Genomic DNA, 12,428 nt, shown 5'->3' with positions numbered 1-12,428 from the left:
CGGTGAAAGAACAATTTTTGACTCACCGCTTATCTTACATATTTTTCTGATTTTTCCTTGACCGGGGAACTAAATGCAATTTACTAAGGTGTCCATTGGCATCTGATGACGTGTTTGAACGAGACCACACCCTCAGAGCACAAGAAGGCAGCACACGTGACCTGATGAGCTTCATGTCATTTTCATGGCAGGGAGAAACTACTGCCATTGTGTACATTCACTGTGTGGTCAGGAGCTGTCCTTCAGTAAACGAATCTACCTGCGTCGCTCCAAGTTAGAATTCGTCAATTTACATACGTTCGGACATGTTTTTTGCTTTGCGAACCCACATTTAAAAAAAACACAGCTTAAAATTACTCAAATCTGATAGCCTAAGGGCATAATAAATAATAAAATAATTGTGGTTTATGCGTACTCGCAGTGGAACAGCATTAGGCCTACAGTAGCCTGTATTCAGCTGCCCTTTTCCTTATTATTGTGTGTTCATAAGAGGCTTCCTTCATTTAGTTATTGTATCCTTCTAATAAAATCTCAAATACGATTCTGCTCGAAAGCCGTCTGGCTCTACCGGATCTCTTCAAACCCCTAGCCATTTCTCGAATTTATTAAACGATGTGCGAGAAACAGTGAGACTATGATCCGACCTTCGTGGAGCATTTTCAGAAAACGTCCCCTCATGATTCGAATTAACGCGAATTTGTCAGATTTTTTGTGACTATGATTCGAATTTGCGCGATTTATTATGACGTAATGGGACTATGATTTGATTATGCAGTGCTATGATTCAACATAGCGCTTCTTTGTTTCGAAATAGCACGACAATAAGTATGGCCCAGACCGTGTGATCGACGTTCTGATGTTTTTAGCTGTTAATGAATGTCAATCTATCAATCAGAGGCAGAGAGCAAGGCGAGCCCTTTCTGACCTCACACGAGAGGGTGAAGCTCTGAAAACGATGACCATCTCGTCTCAGCCGCTGTTCTTCATCAAGCCACTCAAACAATACCAACCACTCAATGGTAATGAAAACTACCTGATGCGGTCGTTGAATTTGGCCGACAGGTCGTTTAGGCGAAAAAAAAGCACAATTTAAACCAACAACCATGAAACATAAAATGAAATTTCCAGCCGACAACTCGGCCGTACGAATGAGTTTATTGACCGGACGAATGATCAATAATGTGACCAATCAGATTTGTCAGCCAATCAAAACTAAGCTGGATTTCTTGTTTCTTCCTGATCGACTAAACTGATGCTTATATATTTCTAGCACCGCAGGTGATTTACAGTTTATGACAAAACTATTTTATAACTGATATCAAAAGCCAAATTCGCCTATGATAACGATTTTTCGGTATTGCAATAAACAAAAAAAGCAAAACTTTATACGACGACAAAATTATCGATAAGTTTTCAAATTCAGTACACAATATTGGGACTCATTATGACCATAATCAGCTGCCTAAACGTGCATTTTAAGAACAAAGCTAGAAAGATCTCGCAAGCAGAACAAATTTTGATTGCATGTATAACTCGGAGACCAAGGTTTTTGCGACTTTTTTAAGTAAATTTTTCAGTTTATGAAGTTAGCATGATTCTTAAGGCTAGGAAGTACGATCGCTAATGTGCCGTTGAAGATATGAAGCTATTCTAACCCATCAAAATAAAATTAAGAAAATTGAAGACAAATATTCTGTATCCCAGATGCTTATCAAGGTTCCAGTTGAGATATACAACTCAGTTATGCAATTGAGTTATGCAATCGAGTTATGCAGTTGAGTTATGCAATTGAGTTATGCAATTGAGTTATGCAATTGAGTTATGCAATTGAACACAGAATTGTTTTGTTTTTTGTGGCTAAGTTTTTTCACGAGACAATTGAAATCCAAAAAGAAGCATAAAATCTTTCGCTCCAATTTTTTTAGATTTTGTAGGGAACGTTTCAGTTGTTCCTTCGTCTCCATATCTCAAACGTTGAGGCCCTTTTTACACGTATTAAGATTCTGGGTTAAAAAAATAGGTTCAAATGCTTGATAGAAACGCTGGTTCTTTATGAAAATAGTGCTTCTGTACATCGTTTTTCGGCATTTAACGTTTTACCGTTTATTGCGTTTCTGAGGACATGAAAAGTTGCATGCGAAGTATAACGAAAAATATATTTTTCGAAATAAATGGCAGAAACAGGCGCAAAATATTTCTTTTCAATGACCCAAGGCTCAAAAACTTATTCTTTTTAAGGCTTTCAAATCGGATCAAATTTTGCAAAATCTGAAAAAAATGACGCATTTTTTTAAGCAAATCTAGAAGAGGCTTTCAAGATGATTTTTGTGGGAAAAACTGGTAGTTGATCCAAAACCATTATTTTATGGGAAAGTATACTGATTTTTCAAATGCCAATTGAATTCGTCTTGTGCAGAGAAACATGAAGAGTTCCTTTGCCCAACAAAACTCTTAATAAACCAGTGAATCCCAATTTTGCCAGTTAACTGCAAAGAAAACACTTTTAAAAAAATAGTCTCATAATTCGTAAAAAGCAGAGTTTGTGATTTTTTAGGACAATACTCTGAAGCAACTAGGTGTCTGTAAAATCCGGACAGTTTTTATTTTTTGTACTTGGCTTCTAATTTTTAATGTATATTTAGTTCTTCAAAAAAATTGTCTTTAAACCTAGCAGCAGATCCTCATTTGTTGTTAAATGCTTACCAAGAACTTTCTGTTGCTTTCTTTAATGCCTCGTTTCTATGTAGTTCAAACACGGACGTAAGAACTTCATAAAAGGCCAGAGGATGGGTTTCATTCAATTATGGTCAAAAGATGGATTTTGGTGAGAAATAAATGTAATATATCATTGCATAGTCAAAAATGTAATCATTTAAGATGTAAATAACCAATGTATACAGAAAAAATCCAAAAACAGAACACTTTTATTAAAGTCAGTCCGCTTATTTGTTCGAAAAACAGAATTTTGATTTTATTGTAAGCGACCGGTTGAGTTTTTTAAAAGCGTTTCAGTGGTACAATACTTTTATCTTTGACCGAAACATATATTTTGTCCATAATTGCTCCGATCCCTCTTGAGGGGGAGGAACAATTTGCTAAAATGGGTTTTTTATTCAGACAATTTTCGCCGATCGATATGATCATCGTAGAGAGTTGAGACTGGTATCATTAAAAAGCTTGTCCAGCATTGAATATGTAAACAAAAGGATTTTTTGTTTTCGTTTTCTACAGGGAGTTATCGAGGTTTAAATTTCCGAGAAAAGTAGAGTGAACTTTGCTAAAAATTGTTGAAATTTTGAAGAATAGTGTTGTTGAGTTCACTTTTAAAGACAAAAAATTGTGTCAACTATTTTTAATTAAATCATTTGCCAAAATTTCAGGCAAAATTTTTCAAACTTTAGACTTTTTCATCAAAAACAGAACAAAATAAGTTTTTTGGTCCACCTTGATTAAATTTGCCGGAAGTACACAACCAAACACCACAAATACAATCTTTGTAGACTAAGTAGGGGGTTTTTTACTTTGCCGTTTTTTGTTAACTTTACTCGTTAATTATAAAAAAACAGCATTTTTTGATTTTTTAACTAAAGAAATATTTATATCCATAACATTCAAAAAGTAAGTGTTGCTAACGGACGAAAAACATTAGCAGTGCTAGTTTTGAACCAATCGTGAACTGTTACAATCCAAAAAGTTTTCGGATTGTAATAAGTCGGTGTTTTTTGTAAAGTAAAGAACAGAATATAATCTTTTTTCTCTGTTAAGTAAAGAGCAGAACAATTTAAACCGAAGAACAGTAGGGATGGGTCCAATGGGTTTCCTAGGCAGCTCGATATTGATGCATCTAGTTTTTACTTGAAAATTTATGGTCATTTCGACTTTTAAAAATATTTGATTTCAGAATGAAAAATTGCTTATTGAACTCTGTCTCTACTTTTTCCTTAATTTGGTCAACTTGCAGCTTAGTGTCATAAAAATGCTTTCGTTTTCTACTGAATGGAAATCGAACCTCACTTGCGGTCTTATGCCTTAAGTTATGTTTTTCTGTTTTTGATACTACCGGATTTCTTTTTTTATTTTTAGATATTTACCAATTTTTCACGTTTTCCAGTTTTGTTACATTATCAAATCGTTGACAGTTCACATATCTCAATATTGGCGCTCAAGAAAAGCACAATTGTACAAATTAAAATCCTGAATAAATTGATTATGATATTAGCGGCTTCAACATTACTTTCTTGAAGAATTTAATTGACTTTTAATTTTGTCTCTAACTGTCTTTTTACCTTGTCGCTTTGTTCGTATGAAACATCCTGTATAACTGGTTTCATTGGCTTTTCAAGAAAAATAGAAGAGTTGAAAGTCTGATATTAATAGATAGCTGATGGCTTTCATGACTTTGGCTTTCATGAAATATTTTTTCTCAATGGTCGGTTGATGAATTGACTGAGGAAAATATTTCCGACAGTTGCTCATTTGTTTGTTGTCTTTTGTTTTGTTTGTTTGTTTTATTAGTGAGAGCATCTATGGATCCGGTTTTGCCGCGTATCCTATTAGTGCTCTCCAATATTTCGGGGCCTTAGTGGACCCCTTCTCGAGGGCGTTCCTGTCTAAGGTGTGTACTATGTGCATTCTGAGCTGAGATTCACTTTAAAACTACATTATACTGAAAAATTTTTTCTCCAAGGTCGGTTGATTAATTGACTGAGGAAAGTATTTCCGACAGTTGCTCATTCATTTGTTGTCTTTTGTTTTGTTTGTTTGTTTTATTAGTGAGAGCATCTGTGGATCCGGTTTTGTCGCGCATCCTATTAGTGCTCTCCAATATTTCAGGGCCTTAGTGGACGCCCTCTCGATGGCGGTCCTGCATAAGGTGTGTACTATGTGCATACTAATCTGAGATTCACTTAAAAATTACATTATACTGAAAACTTTTTCTCAATGGTCGGTTGATAAATTGACTGGTGAAAATTTTTCCAACAATTGCTCATTTGTTTGTTGTCTTTTGTTTTGTTTGTTTGTTTTATTAGTGAGAACCTCTATGGATCCGGTTTTGCCGCGCATCCTATTAGTGCTTTCCAATAGTTCGGGCACTTAGTGAACGGCTTCTCGATGGCGGTCCTGTATAAGGTGTGTACTATATGCATACTGAGCTGATATTCACTTTAAAATTACATTAAACTGGAAAATTTTTTCTCCAAGGTCGGTTGATAAATTGACTGAGGAAAATATTTCCGACAATTGCTCATTTATTTGTTGTCTTTTGTTTTGTTTGTTTGTTTTATTAGTGAGAGCATCTATGGATCCGGTTTGGCCGCGCATCCTATTAGTGCTCTCCAATAGTTCGGGGCCTTAGTGGACGCCGTCTCGATGGCGGTTCTGTATAAGGTGTGTACTATGTGCATACTGAGCTGATATTCACTTTAAAATTACATTAAACTGGAAAATTTTTTCTCCAAGGTCGGTTGATAAATTGACTGAGGAAAATCATTCCGACGGTTGCTCATTTATTTGTTGTCTTTTGTTTTGTTTGTTTGTTTTATTAGTGAGAGCATCTATGGATCCGGTTTGGCCGCGCATCCTATTAGTGCTCTCCAATAGTTCGGGGCCTTAGTGGACGCCGTCTCGATGGCGGTTCTGTATAAGGTGTGTACTATGTGCATACTGAGCTGATATTCACTTTAAAATTACATTAAACTGGAAAATTTTTTCTCCAAGGTCGGTTGATAAATTGACTGAGGAAAATCATTCCGACGGTTGCTCATTTATTTGTTGTCTTTTGTTTTGTTTGTTTGTTTTATTAGTGAGAGCAGCTATGGATCCGGTTTTGCCGCGCATCCTATTAGTGCTATCCAATAGTTCGGATTCTTAGTGGACGCCTTCTCGATGGCGGTCCTGTATAAGGTGTGTACTTTGTGCATACTGAGCTGAGATTCACTTAAAAATTACATTATACTGGAAAATTTTTCACAATGGTCGGTTGATAAATTGACTGGGGAAAATTTTTCCGACAGTTGCTCACTTTCTCTGTTTCCCGCAGTTTCGTTTGTGTGCTCTGTTTGTGAGGGCGTGTAAGGATCCGCATTTGCTGCGCTTTCTAATAGTGTTTTCTGGTTTTTGAGCTCGTGAGGTTGTTTTTCGGCTGGTTTAAATTTACCTGAAAAAACACCTGATTTTACCTGAATCGTTCAGGTAAATTGTTCCCACCTGAACTACACCTGAACTTACCTGAAATTTACCTGAAAATTTCAGGCGTCACTAGCTGAACTTTTACCTGAACTTGCCTGAAAATCACCTGAAAAATACACTTGAAAAGTTCAGGTAGTTTTTCTGGTTCAGGCTTTTTTACCTGAATTTCACCTGAAAATTTCAGGTTGAAATCCTGAAATTTTCAGGTGAAATTCAGGTAAGAAGACCTGAACCAGAAAAACTACCTGAACTTTTCAGGTGTATATTTCAGGGGATTTTCAGGCAAGTTCAGGTAAACGTTCAGCCAGTGACGCCTCAAATTTTCAGGTAAATTTCAGGTAAATTTCAGGTATGTTGAGGTGTAGTTCAGGTGGGAAAACTTTGCCTGAAGGATTCAAGTAAATTCACGTGTTTTTGCAGGTAAGTTTACATGAACTTTATTTAGAGTGTAATGACAGGACAAATGATCAAAAATTTGACCAATCAGATTTGTCAACCAATCAAAACTAAGCTCTAGGCTAGATTTTTTAGTTCGTCCTGATCGACTAAACAGATGCTAATATTTCTAACAACCCAGGTGTTTTAAAGTTTATGAAAAAATTATTTTATAAATGATATCAAAAGCCAAATCCGCCTATGGTAATAATTGTAATAAATTGCGCTATTGCAATAAACAAAAGTAAAACTTTATAGAACGACAAAATTATCGATAAGTTTTCAAATTCAGTACACAATATTGGGACTCATTATGACCATTATCAGCTGCCTCAACGTGCATTTTAAGAACAAAGCTAGAAAGATCTCGCAAGCAGAACAAATTTTGATTGCATGTATAACTCGGAGACCAAGTATTTTGCGACTTTTTTAATTAAATTTTTCAGTTTATGAAGTTAGCATGATTCTTAAGGCTAGGAAATACGATCGCTAATGTGCCGTTGAAGATATGAAACTATTCTAACTCATCAAAATAAAATCTAAAAAATTGAAGACAAATATTCTGTATCCCATATGCTTATCAAGGTTCCAGTTAAGTTATATAACTGAGTTATGCAATTGAGTTATGCAATTGAGTTATGCAATTGAGTTATGCAATTGAGTTATGCAAGTGAACACATTTTGTTTTTGTGGCTAACTTTTTGACGAGACAATTGAGATCCAAAAAAAGAGCATAAAATCTTTCGCTCCAATTTTTTTAGATTTTGTTGGGAACGGTTCAGTTGTTCCTTCGTATCCATATCTCAAACGTTGAGGCCCTTTTTACACGTATTAAGATTTTGGGTACAAAAATAGGTTTAAATTTTTGATAGAAACGGTGGTTTTTTATGAAAATAGTGCTTCTGTATCTCGTTTTTCGGCATTTAACGTTTTACTATTTATTGCGTTTCTGAGGACATGAAAAGTTGCATGCGAATTATAACGAAAAATATATTTTTCGAAATAAATGGCAGGCGCAAAATATTTCTTTTCAATGACCCAAGGCTCAAAAACTTATTCTTTTTAAGGCTTTCAAATCGGATCAAATTTTGCAAAATCTGAAAAAAATGACGCATTTTTTTAAGCAAATCTAGAAGAGGCTTTCAAGATGATTTTTGTGGGAAAAACTGGTAGTTGATCCAAAACCAATATTTTATGGGAAGGTATACTGATTTTTCAAATGCCAAATGAATTCGTCTTGTGCAGAGAAACATGAACAGTTCCTTTGCTCAACAAAACTCTTAATAAACCAGTGAATCCCAATTTTGCCAGTTAACTGCAAAGAAAACATTTTAAAAAAAATAGTGTCATAATTCGTAAAAAGCAGAGTTTGTAATTTTTTAGGACAATACTCTGAAGCAACTAGGTGTCTGTAAAATCCGGACAGTTTTTATTTTTTGTACTTGGCTTCTAATTTTTAATGTATATTTAGTTCTTCAAAAAAATTGTCTTTAAACCTAGCAGCAGATCCTCATTTGTTGTTAAATGCTTACCAAGAACTTTCTGTTGCTTTCTTTAATGCCTTGTTTCTATGTAGTTCAAACACGGACGTAAGAACTTCATGAATGGCCAGAGGATGTGTTTCATTCGATTATGGTCAAAAGATGGATTTTGGTGAGAAATAAATGTAATATATCATTGCAAAGTCAAAAATGTAATCATTTAAGATGTAAATAACCAATGTATACAGAAAAAGTCCAGAAACAGAACACTTTTATTAAAGTCAGTCCGCTTATTTGTTCGAAAAACAGAATTTTGATTTTATTGTAAGCGACCGGTTGAGTTTTTTAAAAGCGTTTCAGTGGTACAATACTTTTATCTTTGACCGAAACATATATTTTGTCCATAATTGCTCCGACCCCTCTTGAGGGGGGAAGAACAATTTGCTAAAATGGGTTTTTTATTCAGACAATTTTCGCCAGTCGATATGATCATCGTAGAGAGTTGAGACTGGTATCATTAAAAAGCTTGTCCAGCATTGAATATGTAAACAAAAGGATTTTTTGTTTTCGTTTTATACAGGGAGTTATCGAGGTTTAAATTTCCGAGAAAAGTAGAGTGAACTTTGCTAAAAATTGTTGAAATTTTGAAGAATAGTGTTGTTGAGTTCACTTTTAAAGACAAAAAATTGTGTCAACTATTTTTAATTAAATCATTTGCCAAAATTTCAGGCAAAATTTTTCAAACTTTAGACTTTTTCATCAAAAACAGAACAAAATAAGTTTTTTGGTCCACCTTGATTAAATTTGCCGGAATTACACAACCAAACACCACAAGTACAATCTTTGTAGACTAAATAGGGGGTTTTTTACTTTGCCGTTTTTTGTTAATTTTACTCGTTAATTATAAAAAAACAGCATTTTTTTGATTTTTTAACTAAAGAAATATTTATTTCCATAACATTCAAAAAGTAAGTGTTCCTAACGGACGAACAACATTAGCAGTGCTAGTTTTGAACCAATCGTGAACTGTTACAATCCAAAAAAAATTTCGGATTGTAATAAGTCGGTGTTTTTTGTAAAGTAAAGAACAGAATATAATCTTTTTTTCTGTTAAGTTAAGAGCAGAACAATTTAAACCGAAGAACAGTAGGGATGGGTCCAATGGGTTTCCTAGGCAGCTCGATATTGATGCATCCAGTTTTTACTCGAAAATTTATGGTCATTTTGACTTTTAAAAATATTTGATTTTAAAATGAAAAATTGCTTATTGAACTCTGTCTCTACTTTTTCCTTAATTTGGTCAACTTGCAGCTTGGTGTCATAAAAATGCTTTCATTTTCTACTGATTGGAAATCGAACCTCATTCGTGTCTTATGTCTTAAGTTATGTTTTTCCTGGTTTTGATACTACCGGATTTCTTTTTTTATATTTAGATATTTACCAATTTTTTCACGTTTTCCAGTTTTGTTACATTATCAAATTGTTGACAGTTCACATATCTCAAAATTGGCGCTCAATAAAAACACAATTGTACATATTAAAATCCTGAAAGATATTGATTATGATATTAGCGGCTTCACCATTACTTTCTTGAAGAATTTAACTGAATTTTTTAATTTTGTCTCTAACTGTCTTTTTACCTGGTCGCCTTGTTCGTATGAAACATCCTGTATAACTGGTTGCATTGGCTTTTCATGAAAAATAGATGAGTTGTAAGTCTGATATTAATAGATAGCTGATGGCTTTCATGACTTTGAAAACAATTGTTTTCCAAAATGAAAATTCTTTTTAACTTCGCAATTTTCTTTTTGTTTTCGATTTGTTACCTAGTCTCTTATATTAGAGGCCAAATATAATAATTATGGTGTCAGGGGAAGGTGGCAAAAAGCGATTGGTGTCACAAAATCTAATGTTTTTGAAGAATTCGTTATGGCTTTAGTGGCTTCGATACGGGTTTTTCTCAAAAATGTAAATTAATTTTTGATTTTTGTCATATTTGACGTTCTTTTTGTAGACGTAAGACATATTCTGGATAAAAACGGGTCTCAAGGGCTTCTTTTGGACAAATAAACGAACCTATTTAACTATTTCAGTTTGCATTTAATGGCTTTCTTGACTTTGGATTTAATTTTTTTTCGAAAAAAAAGTGTTACTTAATTTTGTCCTTCTTTTGTCTACTTGTTACCTAGTCTCCTTTATAAAAGGGTCACATACTACATTATTCGAAAGCGTTTGTTTGCTGTCTTTTTGTTGTTCTTCTTAACCGCAAAAAATTGAATAATGACGGGTCGTAATACCCTTGTATAGAAGCATCTGTAATCGTAAACCTATGAGATCTTTTAGTTGATTTCTAATGGCTTTCATTACTTTGAAATTAATTGTTTTAAAAAATGAGCCAACTTTTTAATTTTACTGTTTTTGTTCTTTTTTGTCCAATTATTACCAAGGTTCATTATGGACTGGTTTGATATCTTTTCTGGTGATATACGAGGTATTTTGTATAATTTCACATTTATCTGACGCTATGTTGACTTTGTTATTAATTTTTGTTTTTTAAAACGGACATAAAGTTTTCGATGTAATTAATGCTTGTTGGTGTTGTTTGATTTTGCTGTTCATCTTAACCCGTTTTCTTAATTTAGGCATATCTCATCAATGTAGTGCATCATTTTTTACTCCATGTGAGAAGCAAATTTTTAAATTAAAGTTTTAAACTACTCATTCAGGATTGTTGACGATTTAAGGAAGACAGTTCAATTAAAAATTCTCCTTCTACTGAAATCATTCTTCTTTCAAAGATTTACGTTTGAAGCTGCTGATAACAATTTTTATGATTTTTTTTATTAAATTTTAAGCAAAGAACTAAATCTAATTTGCAGGAATTTTTAAGTTTTAAATCAAACACATCGGCAATTTCTTAAGTATTATTACAAAGACATCGATGAGTTCTTACGTTTACTGGAGAGAACCTGCCAACGGTTTTGTATGTTGTAAAACCGATGATATCGAACATTTCTTACATCAAAACCGATAATACAGACGAAATTGGACATTTCAAAACTTTATTACAACTGCAACCGACCTGGGTCGAGGTTTTTGGGTAAATTTTTGTAACAAATGCGGTGAATCTTTGTAAGAAATGCGGTGATTGCGGTGAATGCGGTGATAATAAATATTTCACCGCATTTCTTACGAAAATTCACCGCCAAACCTCGACCCGGGTAACAAACCAAAGAAAGGTTTCTCACTTTTGTTTGGCGTTTTTCAGTCTTCTGGCCTTAGGTAGGCAAGGTTTGCTTTGTTATTCTGATTAATATTGTTTGCTTTAGCCAATAATCAGAAATTGGGACTCCCAGTCACACAGATGTCTTTCCTATTCATGTTTGTAATGGCAACAGTACTGGCTACTGTTGTACGTTTCTGGCGAAAGGGAACTGGATACCAGAAAGTGAAGCTCGGGTCACGTTAATCTCAGGAATTGATCTCAGGAACTGATCTCAGGAATTGATCTCAGGAATTGATCTCAGGAATTGATCTCAGGAATTGTTCTCACGAACTCTACTCAAATAATTTCTCCTTAATCGAACTCTACTCAAATAGACTTTCCGACAACTCGACTGTACAGCCTTATAGAATGCAGATTATCAGAACCAAAAACTTGACGTAAAAGAACTGACTTTAAATTGGCATAATTTTGTATGACGACTTAATAAGACTAAAAGAGAAAAACGAATAAAGTTCATGGAACTTGTATATGATGGAATTTATATGAGTGATGAATTTTTACTGTAAATTCTTATAAGCGTAAAGGAACTATAGGAGAATAACAATAAAACTTATTACCTAGCTGTATATTTCGCAACAAGAACACATCAAGGGCGTTATCTTAAAGTTATTTAAATTCGATGGTAAATTTTGTCTATTTTCAGATATTTTGAAAACTTTATTTCCAGAAAACAATTTATCATCAACATTCCGAGACAACTACAGAGGTTTACCTCAAAAATTATTGTACTCAAAACATTTTAGTGAGGCGTTCTTGTCATATATGCTGACCACTATACTGCTCAAATCATTCTGAGACGTATTCGTTCAATATCGGAAAACTCAGAAAATTTTTGTAGAAAGTGTTCGGCACCAACAGCAAACAATCTACTGTTGGAAAAATTAAATTAAAAATTGCAAAATCATTTGAAACTCTTTAGCACTCACCATAACTCTACTCAAATAGACCTTCGGACAACTCGACTGTACAGTCTTATAGAATGCAGATTATCAGAACCAAAAAACTGACGTATAAAACTGACTTGAAATTGGCATAAT

The 12,428-nt window shown here is 34.0% G+C and overlaps 1 protein-coding gene across 1 annotated transcript in view; it reads left to right on the top strand.

The window, feature by feature from the left end:
• Window positions 1–11,952, top strand: part of LOC142344352 (uncharacterized) — a 45,036-nt gene extending 33,084 nt beyond the window's left edge. Inside the window, exons 8-10 of the mRNA XM_075395940.1 lie at window positions 89–273; window positions 867–1,019; window positions 11,435–11,952. Coding sequence (XP_075252055.1) covers window positions 89–273; window positions 867–1,019; window positions 11,435–11,574 — 478 coding nt within the window. The 3' untranslated portion in view covers window positions 11,575–11,952. The remainder of the gene's footprint in view (window positions 1–88; window positions 274–866; window positions 1,020–11,434) is intronic.
• Window positions 11,953–12,428: the final 476 nt, after the last annotated feature.

This window comes from Convolutriloba macropyga, chromosome 8 (genome assembly GCF_964194025.1).
Source record: "Convolutriloba macropyga chromosome 8, txConMacr16.3, whole genome shotgun sequence".
Lineage (NCBI taxonomy): Eukaryota > Metazoa > Xenacoelomorpha > Acoela > Convolutidae > Convolutriloba > Convolutriloba macropyga.
The sequence above is the reverse complement of the archived record's forward strand: the minus strand, read 5'-3'. Positions and strand labels throughout refer to the sequence as shown.